The sequence below is a fragment of the Bidens hawaiensis genome, unplaced genomic scaffold (assembly GCF_021521415.1).
Source record: "Bidens hawaiensis isolate Kalapana, Puna unplaced genomic scaffold, B.hawaiensis_p1.1 tig00018485_1, whole genome shotgun sequence".
NCBI lineage: Eukaryota > Viridiplantae > Streptophyta > Magnoliopsida > Asterales > Asteraceae > Bidens > Bidens hawaiensis.
In genome coordinates, this window is record NW_027492793.1 from 109,244 (window position 1) to 125,970 (window position 16,727).

Consider the following 16,727-nt stretch of genomic DNA (forward strand, 5'->3'; position numbering starts at 1 on the left):
GCGAGAAAAATGAATATAGGCAAATATAATTAGCATATTGTAGATGTAATTTTACATAACATGATTTAAGCAAATCAAACTGAGTTAAGGATGGCTGAACATGTACTTTGAAAGTAAGTTGAAAGTGAGCATTAATTATGACATACAAATTCATCTTCTGATCTTTAGAATCACACATAGAAATAACAATAATTGGTTTTTCTTGCAGCTTATTGCTTTTACTTGGATATCCTAAATTAATAAATAGAATAGCATCTATGATGTCCGTAATGCATGGATATAGCAAAATTAAAAGAACACAGGCCCGTTCGGTAGCACTTGAAATTTCTTAAAATAAATACTCAATAGTCAATACATCTAAAAATCTTGCTAAGATAGTAAGATACCAAATTCATGCATCTCACCAACATATACATCTTTTTTTTTTAACTTTTAATTATTTAATTAATTATTATATATGCTTAAAACCAATACGCACAAAACGTAAAATCCCCCATGCCTACACGGTGGTGATGTGGTTGGGCTTTTTTATACCACCACTAAGATGCCCTGTGTAACTTAAAATAGACAAAATGATAACAATCAATTAAAAGTACTACAGTATTCAAGAATTGTAGCACAACTTATTTGAACATCAAGATTTAAAAAGGATAAAAACAGGAAGGTGATATCTAACGGAAACTAATCAAACTACAATATCAAACAAACCCATCAACAAAATTAGTATTCATGAGGTTAATAGCTTGATTTAATTATTATATAACCAACAACACTAACAGTATTTGTTTATAACATCAGCTAATTTAAATATAACAATAATCTAACATAACGTATGTAGCTGGATTGAAAGATTTGATCTGAACGTTCAACTCGTATTGGTGGATGTTGAAAAAACAGAGGTTGCGATGATGCTATATATTTACCTATAATAGGTAAAGATACAACCTAGATTAAATCAAAATTTGAATTTAAATATTACCATTCAATCAACAATCAATCAATCATACTCAGTTAAGTCCCACCAACAGCAAAGCTATAAGTAGGGTTTGGGGAGGGTGGGATATAGGCACACCCACCTTTATCCAACGGGATAAAGAGGTGGCTTCCAGAGAGACCTTCAGCTCTGTAATACATATGTATGATGCATTATAAAGTAAATGACATAATAATAATAATAATAATAATAATAGTACTAATAAAAACAATAATAGTAATAATAAAATAATAATACACATACTAAAATAAGATGAATAGAAGCCTTAATGTGCTCATTTCTCCCTAAAAATCTTTAACTTTAATCTTACTTCTCCAAGAATTCCTATCTCCAACCATGTCCTCTGAGAGGTTTAGGTCTATCAAATCACGTCTAATCCTCTCATCCCAAGTCAATTTCGGTCGTCCTCTACCTCTCCTCCCCTCTATAGTCATGTTTTCTACGGATCTAACAGGATTCATCGAAAGTCTTCTCTTCACATGTCCAAACCATCTCAATCTCCACTCTCATATCTTGTCTGATATGTTCGCTACCCCTAATCTCTCCCGAAACACAACATTTCTTATTCGGTCTAACCTTGTGTGCCCACACATCCATCGTATCATTCTCATTTCGGCTACCTCCATCTTCCGCACTTGTGCCTTCTTGATGGCCCAGCAATCTGTTCCATATAGCATTGCAGGTCTAACTGCGACCCTATAAAATTTTCCCTTTAGTTTAGTTGGGAAACTCTTGTCGCACAATATACCTGTGGCTGCTTTCCATCTGCACCATCCTACCTGGACTCGATGGGTCACATCACTGTCTAATTCCCCATCGCTCTGAACAAAGGATCCTAGATACTTGAACTTCGTTACATGCGGTACCACCTGCCCTTCAATGGTGATCTGTGTGTCATCATTGTCATTTACCCCCCCAAAATCACAGTGGATGTACTCCGTCTTAGAGCGACTAATCCTTAAACATTTTGTCTCTAAGGTTGATCGCACTCCTCAAACCTCATGTTTAGATCTTGTTTGGGTGCATAAATATTACCATTGCTAAATGAATATAAAATATTTGGGTGCATATATATCTCATCTCTAATAAACTAATATCAATCTTTTTTTTTCAAATATTCTCATTAAACTTTATATTCGGTTGTATATTTATGTAAAAAAGATTGATTTTCTTTAAATGACGTTGTTGGGTCTATAAAAATAAAAAGTTTGTTGAGAATATATATACTTTGAATATATATTCTGCAAATCCCTAATTTTAAGTTCTAGATGGAAAATAAATAAATCGTAGGGACAAAAAAACAGCCAAACTATATTTGATAGTTGTTTTAGTGGAGTATATCAGCAGGTTCGGATAATTCAAACTGATCGGATAATTCAAACTGGAGTATATCAGCAGGTTCGGTTGATTAGATATTTATGTGGTTTGATTGTTTAACATTTGGACGACGGTTTGGAACTTGAAATTAATCCAACTTTCTAAATGTCTTTTTTGTTCAACCGACCAAAGCTGACCAAAAAAGTCAATCATCTCGCAAATTAACCTTGACTAATAAAAAGTCAAAATTGCACAAAAATACCAATTTAGCTAGGTAATTCCTATCTTCATCATTTTCAAACAAACCAAAATACCCGCTAAGACAGTTGCATGAGTGTCCTATCATTCTAAAAAGTTATCATTTTGTAAATAATAACAGAATGTAGAGTACATTTTAGCCACTTTATTATGATACACAAACAGAATACAAAGTGAACCATGAAAACTATTGATGGGAATTAGTACCTTACAATTGTCTCCATTTAAAAAAAAAACTCTTTTCTTTCATTCTTTCAACTACAACACTGGTGCACCAAATTGTTCGATTATTTCAACAATATAAACTAAAAAATCATAATTTCAAACTATTCGATTATTTCAAATATATGATTTTTACAATTCATTTCGGTATAAAGTAAATCAACACTTGCTTTATAAGCATCAAAATTATCACCTTAAAAATTATTTTGTAAAAATGGGTGCGCTAGACTGACGAGGAATAGATATGTTATCCAACATACCAATGATGCATCACCTTCTAGTCAAACTCGAGGGTTCCACCAAGCGCTATGGTTCTGCATAATCTCGAGTTTTACCTTTATTGTAAATGGTCAAGGAAAACCCAGTAAAAGAAACCTATATCCACAGGAACCTCCGAGTTGATCGGGGTGGTTTAGGGTTTAACAAAACATGCAGAGCCACAGCACCCTCATGCACCCCGGTGATAACATTTCAATCCATCAGGTTTCTTATTTACCCACCTTATTACATAACACTAGCCGATGTGGGAAGCTGTTAAAAGGTAAAATGTTTTTTTATGTATTTCTGAGGTGTGAGTCAGGTTGATGAATCAGCATAACATTTATGATTAATGGAGATTTGTTATTTGAATTAGAGATGTTTATATCAGAGAACCATCGTTGCATCTGTCTCTCATAGCTAGCTATTTGTTTTGAGTTTGACCCGCTGCAGCATTTACCTATTGGTTTCGTGCATAATCAGAATGATTAATATTATTAATTGTACCAAATATATATTAATGGTGACTTGTTCATGTGGTCTCGATGATATATAGTTCATGGCCATTGCACACTAAACATGGCAGGTAATTAATTAATTTATTTCATCACACATCATCATTTTTATGTATATGAGTGTTTTTATATTTTAATAAGATATATAACTCGTTTTATAAACTATATATATATATACAGGCATGGTGGCGAGGTAAGATTGATAATGCACTATTCCGGTGCCAATGGAAACACTAATTGTCATGTTACACCCCAAGTACTGTCTATGTACTCTGCACCTCCCCAGCCACCTTCCTCCATGGTTTATCCACCAGCCACCACTGGAGCCTATCCTACGCCGTCGGCCACATACCAGCCTTCTGGCGTGCTTTATAGTATAAGCAGCCACGCATACTTGAAAACTGGTCAGTTTTGACTTTTGAAAGTTACATAAAACAAAAACAAAATGCCAAAATCAGTTGACTGTTGATAACCGCTTGGTTGGGTTGGGTTGGTTTGGGTCAAACCAATTTTAGTGTGTTTTTGGGCCGGACCCTTGAACTACCAAATCTCATAGCAAGCCTATGTGTTACCAAGTTTTGGTAATGGCCAATCACGTTTGTAGACCAATATACAGCTGAGACAAATCAGAGCTTTTTGATGTACCATTTAAAATTTAGCTTTACATTTGTTTAAATTTCCTACTTTTAAAGAAAGTTATCTTTTTAATAAAGACCTGGTTCCAAATATGTGATTTTCTGCTTCACAAAGCGGTTTCAAACCTGAACCAGTTTTTCCCAAACCAGTTTTGACCTTTGTTGACTGAAGCCGGTTTGAGAAAATAAATAAAAAATGTGCACTTGTGCAACATCCTGTAAAAAAAGAAAATTAACTGGCAAAAGGTATATCTTACTAGAGATTATACTTTTCTTTATATTAACCTTCATGAAATAAAAGAATTCCAATATGCCCTTGAATCACATTTATATACAATCTGGTCTTCTTTGATATTAAAAATCAACTACAATTTTGACTTTCAGACGAATGCAACAGATTTGTGTGTCAAAATTTTTATAAATTTCCAAAACGAAACAAGAATGAGTCAATGAGCAGTTTTGACAAAAAATAACAAACGTGATGGTTCCAATTGAAGTGCTGTCCATTGTAAATTTAAGTGGCCTATGGGTCAACATCATTATATGTTGTGTGTTTTGAGTATTTTGTTGTGTTTGGTGTGGTTTCTTAAGTGTTCTATGTGTACATTTTGTCATATGTGTGAGTTTTGATTGAATATTATTTAAACAATCTGGTGATCAATTTGTGTGAGTTTCAAAAGTTGTAGAAATTGTTAATAAAAAGTAAGGCTTTATTAGTTTTCTTTGATTTTTTATTGCAGGTTGGAACTGTTATTAACAGAAACTTATACAACATACACTATTTAGATAGATAGGACGAAAAGGGTCAAGCAGATTGATTGGACACTTTTAGTTTATTTATGTGAGAGGTTTTTAAGCATCGTTAAGATACACGATTCCAAACACGTTTGTACGTTTCTGCTAGAGTTTGGATCTAGAAGTAATGTTGGCAGCTTGATGTTATATTGCAGGGTCCAACTATCTTAAGCAGTTGACTTTAAAGTCATCTGTCATTTCGGTATCACCAGCTATAGCTATATACTGATGATGAAGCTGCAATTCAGGTTCTTTTTCCTTCTCAACTATAAATTAAATAAATGAAAAATAGGAAACTTTCTTCTTTTTTTGTATACTTTATTTGATAAGAATTTCCGTTTATATATTAGATGAAGTTGACTTCAAAAGTCAAAACTCTGAGTTTCATGACCATTTCCATTCAGATTTTGTTTTCATGGGTGGTTTTTAATTTCAAATGGGTTTAACTGCTCAAACGGGCTGAAAACAGCCAAACGTATACAGCCTTCTAAAAACCTCTTGTTTAGATGACTTAGATAAAGCTTGTAAAGGTACCGAGCAAACACGAACGGGGCATATTGTTGTTCGTTTGTTTAACTTTGACTGACAAATGATCGAACAAGAAAGCGAACAAGGTTTCCTTGTTCACATTTTTTCCTTACAAAAATGAGCATGGTGTTAACAATATAAATGAATGTTTCACGAACATAAACGAGCAAACTTAGCTGAACGTGAAAGAACTAACTGAGCTAAAACCAATTAAAAGTAATATGAAGAACAATTTGTTGTGCCTAATAATTTATTAAAAGTAGACTAAGTAAGTTGTAATGGGCCAAAAATTTTTAAATGAATATACTGACGAACTTAAACTAATGTAAACTAAAGAACAAAAAATGAATGTAAACAAATGGACATGAACAAGTTTAAAAAGACAAATGAGACATGTGTACATGTTTGTTTGTTTAACTAAATGAAGAACTTTTTTTTCATGTTCCTTTATTTATTAAATAAACGGACTTAAACGAACTTCTCACATTCATTTACAAGTCCAATTAAGATATTTATGTAATAATATTGTTTTTGTAATCACGTGTAACACAATACAAAAATTTGTTTGATGGTCCGCTTTACAAGCCTAATTCATTGTTTTAACTTGCATACAAAATGGCCCGTTTTAACCGAACCAGTTTTGACCCATTATTCGACCTGGGCATCTTGTTCAGTTTTTACCATTTTGATGTTTTCTAATTGCAGCCTAAGACAATTAAGATTAACCAACCAGACTAGTCAGCAGGAGATTTAGGTGGTCATTAATCTGCACTGTGATATAAAACTTGAGTAGCATTGAAAGATACCCTCAAAGTTTTCTTGTACTTTTCTCAATGATTTAAACTTGGCTTACAAAGTTGTGCTTTTGAAGTTGTTCATGTTATGGGAAATTACTTTATGTATCTTTCTTGTTTTGAAGTTTATAATCAATGTGTTGATGTGTGAATTTTGTCCACGGTTTCAAAAACAACTTGTAAGTTGAATTTTGACTAATGTACTGTATCATATCGTATAAATACATAAAAAAATATTGCTAATATGGTTTCAAGTTAAGATCATGAATTTTTCATTACAAGTTTCAAATATCTAACAAGTTTAAAGAAGCTCACAAGCTTTTTCTCACGTGCCTTATTTGAGGATGTCAAAAGTGTAGCACAACTCATGAAGGGCTTATTCTCACGCATTATAGATTCACCACGTATAAATATATTTATGTTTTGAGATCGCCTTCGGCGCATCGCTCGGGTTTCTACTACTTGTCCTTAATGATCCATAAATAGAATCAATGCTTTCGTTGCACTCAAAGGTACCCATACAAAACTAAGATGACGCTATTCTTGATGAATTTAAAATCGACGTGTGAAAAAGACCAGTTCACGGTCCCCATGAACAGGCATAGCTGCAACACGAATAGATTGATGATATTGTTACCAGAGGGTCATTCTTAGTTTATCAATCTAACAGAAGTGAGAAATAAAGACACCCTACAATCTAATTAAAACATTAAAAGAAAAAAAGATCCAGATTTCCAACCAAAGAAACTAACAGTAGATTAACATTCAGAGAGAATGAAGATGAAGTTAAAGTCAACACGTCAACCTCCTCGCATATGAGCACCTAACTCCCCAAACTGGTCATCAGCTTCAACGGTATCCTCCAACAGACGAACTGCATCCAGCTTCTGTTTCAGGACTTCAATGGCATTAATCACCAACTGAGAAGCTTTGATTGCGCCAGTTGATTCAACCGTGAAGATAAAACTGTCTTCTTTTGCATAGATTTCAATAAGCCCTGGTTTCCCCATGGCTTCCACTTTCTTCAGCACTTCATCATCATACGTGTACGCCTCCGGATCCACCACTTCCACCTGATCACATCACAGCCACCACAAACCAACCCTCATGATCATCGACTTATAAAACAGGCCCGTTAACACTTAACATGACATGACTCAACAGACTTAGTAAATAGAGTAACTTGAGTAAACGAGTCCAAGTCATAAACGGGTCGGCACGTTAATAGCAGGATTAAACACACGTCTAAACAGGTACAACCTACTTAACCCATTTGTGACACACATAACACATTTAAATTATATGTTGAATAGGTTAATAAGGGGGTGTTTGGGATTGCTTATTTTCACCAACTTATAACTTATAAACTTTTTGAAAAGTAATAAGGTGTTTGGGATTGCTTATATTGTGAGAGGAGAAGTTTCATAAGTTACAATGTTGTAACTTATTAACTTAATGAAAAGTTACAAGGAGGTAAAATAAGGAATCCGAAACACCCCCTAAGTCGGCACGACACGTTCCTGAGCCATTTATAAAAGCAACATAGTTTTATAGGCTTAAACTATATGATATTATTATGATTGAATATGGATTGTAATTTTTTGAATATGGATTGTAACTTTTGGTAATATTATTGTTTTGTAACTTGTGTTAAATGTGTCATTTACTGAACTGCTTCCATAAAACGTGTCATGCCATGTCACAACATTTGCGTTATTGAACCAGTTACCTTTTATCATGTTAAACGTGCTGTGTCGTGTAACCTGCTTATCAAACATGTCTTTGTTAGTATTTAAGAATATAACATGTTTAACGTGTCGTGTTCAGGTTCACCGGCATTAAATGTGTCGTGTCATGTTTGACTCGTTTAACATAACAAAACACGTTTCATCAGCTATCAATTCAGTTTTTTCTCAAATTGTAATTCTCTTGAAATGACTTAACAAAGATAAACTCCCTTTTTATGTAACTCGGGGCTTATGTAAATTAGAACAAACGGAGGATGATTAATAATGAACAAAACCTGCACAGTTAATAGTTAATAAATAATGAATAAAACCTGTTGAGTTTGGGGGTTTAAGGCAAAGACTTTAGTAGGGCTACTCTCAACAACACTTGTTTTCTCCTCAAGTGATAAAGTCTCCATCATTTCTTCATTGATGTGAATCTCGGGCTCATACATGAAAGTGACAGTCGCAGCAGGTGACCATTTTGCATGATCTTTTCCAATACCCTTTCTCGCTATTGCTCTTAGCCTCAGCTCTTGCCCTTTGCGAAGCTTCACAATTGTTATGCCCCTAATCACACAAAAAAAAAGACATCAATAACTTCTTACATGGTAAATCAAAGTAGACTACACACATTTTTTAAGTTTATAAATCACAATAATAATTGAAAAAATAACATGAGATTTAGAATAACATACAACTATAATAATTGAAAGAATAACATGAGATTTATAAATCGCAAATAAGAAGAGTGTAGCATTTATTCGGTTGTATACAAAATAAACCAAGTCTTTTAAAGTTTTAATAACCGTGAAGAATTAGCTTTCACATACCCCTCAAGCAGTAGCAGAGAGTTTACAAATCAAAATTTATGGAAACTTCACATAGATTGGCTTTTATTTTACATGACGACATAAAATCTGACCCGATTCGAGCACATATTTTATTCAAAAATTCTTTTAATGTTTCAAAATTGGTAAAAAAAATACCAAAATTCTCTAGGCACTGCATCCTAATTGTTGTTTGAACCAACTCACAGTGGCCAGGATAATAGAAGAGATTTAAGCACAAAACGAAATCAAAATTAGAATGTTAAATAAATCTAAAATAAAGATTGTAAACAGAAAACCGCACTGCAAGATTCTGTTATACTAACAGCAATTGCAAAGCATAGAAAGGTCTAATGCATGCAGAATGACTTGCACACTCATAAGACTCGTTTCCATAGTCAAAATCAATAGACTCAGAATCACCAACACAGGTTATTATAGCCTCAATCTAGTAACAATATAACCGAACTCTAACCAAATTATTATTATTATTATAACCAACCACCACCACACTCATGGCCATTGGTGTTTGGGGTAAACCGGTTCAGGTCATAAACGAGTCAACACATTAAACAATCAATAATGCACAAACCCTAAGCTATCAAAATAATAATAAAAAGAAAGGAACCTTTGATCTTCTGGATTGTCAAAACCGGAATCGGAGAACTCAACGGGGACAACGGTATGATCGGAGCTATACAAGTCCTTACTGGTGACATCCAGCGTCTGGTCACCAACACACTTGGCTCTCAAATGAAACTCCACGGAGCAAAACTCACACTGCCCATCGCCATCACACGCGTCACAGTCTCTGGAGAACCGCATACTCATCGCACGCTCACTCGTCAGCGGAATCAAACCCAGCCTGTGCGCAATAAACTCGTCGTTCAGAACAGACGAGTTGACCTCTATTTCGACCAAGTCGATGGCGATTGTCGGAACCTCGGCGATCATGACGCGGCGGAGTGCGTTGGCCATGCTGGCGTCGGTTTCACGAAGCTCGAACTTGGCGTAGTCGTCCTTGAGCTCGCGGATTTTGACCTTGGGGAACCTTTGGTATGATGGGTTCTCCATTGTTGTTGTTTGGTTCCTAGGGTTTTCAATTTCAAAACCCTGTGTCCGCAATATCCAAGCTCAGTCTCATGTTTTGCTTTTATAATTTCAGGGTTTATCTTTTGCCCCTTGTACTTTTCAAACTTGTCTATACTTGTATCTATCAGCTTTCTTTGTTTCACCACACCGACTCGTTTCACTTGCATACAGCTCGGCTTGTTTTGTTCTCTATTTATAAAGCTCGAGCTCGGCTCATGAGTAGTTATGCTTTCACGATGAACATATCTCTAGCAGAGAGCTGTTGTTGCTCACCTGATTAGTCCAAGGCAAGACGAAACGAACAGACCCTAAATATAAACGAGCAGATTGGCTGGCCTTCGGGCGCCTCACCACACACAGAGACTAAAAAGATTGCTCCATGACATCAAGCACAGGTTGGGCTCGTTTACTATTTTTCACTTGATTTTCATATAATTTTATTCAATAACACTTATATATAATATATATATATTAATTTTATTGTGATTATAAAAGTTATATAAATGTCAAGCTTGTTTAGGTTCGCAAGCCGGCTCGAGGTCTAGCGAAGCTCAGGCTCATTTATAAACCAACTTACTTTTAAACTCATTTAAGCTCAGCTTGATCGAGCCTTTTCACGAGCCGATCTCAAGTGGCTCGTGAGCAGCTCGGCTCGTTTGTTGATTGTGTGGCATACAAAATGAATCATTACTATTACTCATGTTTTAAAACTGTGAATGTTAAGCGATTAGTTGTTGCGCCAATGATTTGTAGAGTCGAGTTTGGGTTTGAGCTTGACTTATACATGAAGTTTCGATGGTCTGACCGCTGACGTGAGAAACGAAAATAGATTTGTGGTTTTGGCGCAAGGAGTAGACGTGGTGATCGAGTTTTAACATGATAATATGTTGTGGAATATTTGTTGTTTGAGAAAGTAAATGCTTAGTTAGAAAGATAGTTAATCTACATCTACATGTCTACCTATTATAATAAAATAAAATAAAATAATTGTAGACACATGTCACATTGTGTTTAATTCTTACAATTTTTTCCCTTCAAAACCAATACATGTCATATATCAATAATTATTCACTTTCTTTTTACACTTCATTTATAGCATGATTAGATTATTCACTTTTTTTAAAACTCTATTTATATTATATCTATACGCTTTTATAAAAATAAATATTTACATAATATACGACTATACATTGTTAAAATATATTTCACAATATACTTAGAGAAATCCAAAAACCAACAACAAACCATGTTTGTTAAATATTGAAAAGAATATAATTTTAAATGATATCATTAACACATCATATTAGGTATATTGTTGAAGATTGTAAATTAAAAAAAACAAAAAAAACTCTAATATGCTTTCATTTCACGAAGAAAGTTTTTTAATTATTAAATTATAAATATATGCTTATAAATTGATCAATTTTTTTAAAAATAAATCCATTTATCTATTGGTTTTTTTGTACATTGTCTATAAATTTATAAATTTAATATATATGTGTGTGTGTGTGTGTGTGTGTGTGATTTAATCTATCCATTTATTTTTGGTTAATTTAGTAAACTATACATATATGTGCTAAACTGTAAGATAATATATATCAATAACTTTCAAATATAATAGTTTATCATATTTAATTTCTTGAGTTTTTTTTATCAATGATTGTTTTGGGTTTTTTTTGTGGAACTTAAATTTAATTGTTACGGGTTAAAAGTTGGTAAATAGATCGTTGGTACAATCTAACTAGGCTCAGATTTGTTACGAGTAAAAAATGGGTAATCTGAATATTTTTAAAATTTTGAGAATGCAAATAGATTTATCGACAAACTTGCTATAGGTTCAAATTTTTGACTTGAAAATGTAAATCAAATGAAAGTTAGAATTTTAAATGTGATCGGATTTCGAATTTATTTTTAAGGACATTTTTGGAAATAGTCAAAAGATTCGGGATTTTGCACATTGAGTCTTTTTCCCATAACTATTAAAATTTAAGAAAAATGACAAACACTTCCGACATGCCACTTCTATGCCTATCAATGCTTCTAACTTTTATCAACTTTGAAATATTTTTGTCAAAATTGACTTTTCCTTAAATATTGATCAGAATGTTGTATGTGAAACATGTTATAGAAAGTTATGCTCAAGTGAATCAAAACATTCACAAAATTGAATGGATTAACCTGCTATTTTTTGTGTTGTCAATTGGCAAGTCGAGAAGCCACCTCAAACTTATCAAAATCTTTTCTATGGTGTAGCTCAAAACTATTATTATATGAGAAGTATTCTCTGAAATTTGTTTTTAACCAAATTTCTTTCAATTATACATATATGATAATGAGAATGAAATTTCCAATAGACAGAGTGTTATTAGGTATGTTTTTGCACGCGCGTTACTTTTTTTCTTAAGTTCATCTTTTTTTTGAAAAAATCATTTTGTGTTATAAATAAAATCAATCTAAGTATAATGATACAAGCACAGATGTAATACATTTTCATATACATTATGTACTGCTTTATTTGTAACTTTATTACTCCCTCCGTCCCATTAAAAGTGTCTACATTTCCTTTTTTATTTGTCTCATTACAAATGTCCAATTTCAAATTTTATTAGTTAATTTTCAAGTTTACCCTTACACACATTCAGTTAATATTAATAAACAATATTGATGGGCCCAATTTCCAAGGGCATTATTGTCATTTGGTAAGCAAGGAAAACAACAATTTAATCTACCTTAAACTTTGTGTTTTCAAGCTAAGACACTTTGACCGGGACGGAGAAAGTATTTAAATCATCCCATGTACTACATGGGCTCTAAAGCTAGTCTTCCTATACAATAAAAGAAGAATAATTTTGACACTTGTCACCACCCTATTTACTTTACTATCGTGTCAAATGAAGAGAAGGTCCACGTTCCTGGTTTTAGAATTCATTCCTTCCCCTGGAAGCTTTATTAAGAAATCTTACGGTGAAAGATTTCTAAATCTAGGGTTTAAAAAACCATATCTGCATTCTCTTTCTCTTTCTCTTTCTCTTTCTCTTCAAACTAATCAGATTCAAATTTCAAACAACGACACCACAGATCTCTCTATGATTCAAGGCTCATCAATCGTACTCGCTCTTCTAAATATCAACATCTTCAATCTTCCGTCGTCTTCATCACACCGTCGCCAGTAAGAAGCTAATCAGTCTGGCAACTGAATTCCTGTTGAAATAACTCCACGACGATTGTCACTATTTTCGACTTCCGGTTGACAAAAGTCGAGTTAAGGTCAGTTATTTCCGTTTTGGATGTTGCTTTTGTTAAATTGAAGTTAGATTTAGATATTTAAACACCTATTTCTCCGTTTTAGGGCTTCTTCTTTGTTGGATCTAGGGTTTCGACAAGTTCGTGAGGCAGAATAGTACACCAGCTAGAATCCTATTGGCGTTGACGGTTGAAAATGGTGAATAACTTTGACTTTTGTTTATTTCAAGTTATGTTTGATTTATTATCTTTGAATTTGTTATAATTATTGTGATTATTTTGATATTGTTTAGAGACATGTATTAGCAGTTAACTTTATGTTTTTGCCTCTTGGATATTAGAAATAATCTTCACTAATCTTAATTTATCAACAAATGGCAATTTTCTAAGTATCAGATGGTTACTAAAAGTCAAAAGAGCATCCATACCTACTAATGATTTACATACCTGATGTGTAAAACGGTCTATTAAAATATAACCTAACATAGACACTCTAGTTTTATATTTATAAATCTAGACTATCCTAATGCTAGACCACTAGACAGGCAAGTATACCTATCAACTATAGTAAAGCCTAATGAAGTCCGGATGTCGAACCCAAAGGAACTAGCGACACCTAAACTAGACTCTGACTAATAACTTAAATAAATAGATTTAATTGATTTTTGTATTTTTTTAATTATTAACTATAAATAAAATAATACTTAAACTAAAACTGACACGAAAAATCGGACTAGAACTCAAATAGGGGAAATAACTACCTAGGTAAGGAATCCTACTAGTCAACTCGTAAACTCTCGGAATTGGATTTATGATCGGTAACCGGGTTCTAAAAATATGAAACTTAAGGAATAACTAAAGTATGCTAGATCACCTTCCGGTCTCACCAACAATACCTAAGAACCCTAAATATCATGTAAGCTCAACGGTTTAATGGTTCGGTTCACCTCCCGGTCTCACCTTACCTAACTATGCTAAGGTACCCAAAGATTAAATCACCTCCCGGTCTCTCTAATCATAAAACACCCTAAGGCGTAAAGGGGTATTTTTATTGAATTCGGTTATAATTCGGATCTGTAAGAATCTAAGGGAATCTAGGGTAACTCACTCCCGTGCAATCACTACCCAAACCCGCAAAAGACCAAAACAGACGACATTTAATTACCTCCCGGTCTCTCAAGTGGCAGGATATAAGGTATCTCTAAACTCTCAATTACCGTTCCTATGGTATACGTTAACTATAAACCATAAACTAGTTGTAAACACACAGTAAACAACCTAATATGCATCCATACATGAAAGACATTCACAAAGACACATATAGAACAATAAACTGATCATAAATTAATACCAAATACGCATAAGCATTATAACCAAATAAAATAAAAACTCTACCAAAACATGAACCAATCAATAATAACTCAAGACCAAAAATAAAACGAGTCTAAAAAGTGTTCATCCAAACCCAGGAAGTATAAAAGTTTAGCCAATCATAGTTACGAACGAAACAAATATGAAATATATATTATGGTTCATCGTAAAAAGAAATAAAATTAATTGAGCTACTAGCCTGTGAGCTTAAATTATTGAGTTGTGTGCCTGGTAGCTTAAATTAATTCACCAGTGTGCTAGCCTGCTTGAATAATTCCCTTTCTTTTGATTTAATTCTGGCCGTGAATAATTTTGACCAGCTAGGGAGCTTGCTCCCAATCAGCCGCCCTTTGGGGTGGACCCCTTCTGTCTTGTGTCTCTGCCTTCCTACGGCAGTAGGGTATTTTTCAATCAATCCCCCCTCTATTAATTATATTATGCCTCTCTTTTATTCTCATGCCATCCACCGACTATTATGAGGAGCCATGGGCTTTTATGGTAGGGCCATACAAGTATTATTAAACCCAACACTTAAAACGATCCAAGAGTTGGTGTTCCTTTTGGTTCTTCAAGACTCTTCCTAACATATTCTTATTACTCTTAATGTGGGCCCTTGAATTGTAGTTGGTGGACTTTAACTTTGTTGTGGTCTTCATCTGTAACAAACAAACTGTTTGTTAAATATATGTAGTACTAATTAATAAAATTTAGATCATATAATTCTCTTTTTATAAAACATTATCACAAGTAAATTGACACTTTACACGTTAAGTAGAAATAGTTATATGAAGGATCATAAAAATTGATATAAATAATATAATAAATTCGACCCTTCACTCGTTTGTCTCAAGATTACTAAATGTACTCTATTCTAGCTCGTTGTTTCTTGAAACCTTTAAAATCCAAATATGAGCCAAATAGAAATTTAATTCAATAAAACCAACTCAAAATAACTCAAAAATGTAGGAAATATATATTGAATTTATATATAATTTAGACCACATCAATATCAAAAATGTTGTTATTCATCATGTATGATTGAAGGTTTATTTATTTATTTATTTTGAGTAAAATGTCCTGAGACTGGATTGATTTTGATCTTGAAACTCAGGCCCTTCCAGCATCAATAAAGGTAGTTCATCGTATACATTAGGGACATCGAATAATCATATCAGTTTCTCTTTAGGGTCATCATATTCTTCATCAAGATTCTTGCCCCAAATAGCCGAAAGCGAGAATGAATTGCAAAAATCCTCAATTGGTAGCATGAAAAGAAGCAGGGATTGTGCTTTGAAGATGCCACACTTACAATCTTGATTTAACAATGCTTCTTTATAATATGTGTTAGTTTTTTAATCACGTAAATATATTTGTGTTTTTGATTCCTGTAAACCGTTACTCCTAATTTGGTTCATCATATCAGCCAATACTGATAATCGTCTTTCAAGATGGCTAATGTTGATAATTGTTTGCATTTTCAACAAGAATCAACGTTTCCTTGGAAAACACTTGCAAAAAGCGGATTCGTCAGACACCCATGGGGCGTTGTACAAACGGGCACTGAAGTTTCAATTTGTAATCTTGAGATATATATGACCAGTTTCATGTAAAACTGATATTAATTTGATATCATTTTGGCATCAATTTCAGGTGAGAAGAACTCAAATCAGTAAAAGAATCAAGAGGCTTTCATACGGGCAAGTGTCACTATTGGTACCCTTATTTTGAAAATACAATAGATTGAGGATGTTATCTGATACTAGGGATAATTTGTCGTATCGAAAAATTGCGGTAACTTTTAACTTTTTAGTAAATTATAGTTTCTTCTGATTCAAAGTTGATTTTTGGGGCTGTTTTGACCTTTTTAGTCAATATAAATCAAGTCAAAGGGGTTGAAGGATTATACTGAACACAAACATGTAACACAGACAAATTTTTTTATATGTTATCTTCAATTGTTATTTCATAAATGGATTACATACGTATATGTATCTTAGTAGATTATTAAACCAGGAGTTTATCGTAATCCAATAGTATAGCATGAAGCCATCCATCTATATTATTATTTTCATCATGACATTCAATTGATTCATACACCTTTAAGGGCAATTAATGGAATTAAAGGTGTATATAACACTAAATGGTTTC

At 33.3% G+C, this 16,727-nt stretch overlaps 1 protein-coding gene across 1 annotated transcript; it reads right to left on the minus strand.

Moving 5' to 3' along the window:
- Positions 1-6,925: 6,925 nt before the first annotated feature.
- Positions 6,926-10,010, minus strand: LOC143556236 (DNA-directed RNA polymerases II, IV and V subunit 3-like). Its single transcript, XM_077045614.1, has 3 exons — positions 9,502-10,010; positions 8,376-8,613; positions 6,926-7,389 (listed from the first exon to the last, which is right to left on the minus strand). Exons 1-3 carry the CDS (start codon positions 9,945-9,947, stop codon positions 7,117-7,119), a joined length of 957 nt encoding a protein of 318 aa, XP_076901729.1. The 5' UTR covers positions 9,948-10,010; the 3' UTR covers positions 6,926-7,116.
- Positions 10,011-16,727: the final 6,717 nt, after the last annotated feature.

Coding starts and splice junctions, on each gene's coding strand:
- LOC143556236 (XM_077045614.1), bottom strand. CDS start 9,947: ATGGAGAACCCATCATACCAAAGGTTCCCCAAGGTCAAAATCCGCGAG. Junction 8,614..9,501: donor GACAATCCAGAAGATCAAAG/GTTCCTTTCTTT, acceptor TTGTGTGATTAG/GGGCATAACAATTGTGAAGC. Junction 7,390..8,375: donor TAAACCCCCAAACTCAACAG/GTTTTATTCATT, acceptor TGATGTGATCAG/GTGGAAGTGGTGGATCCGGA.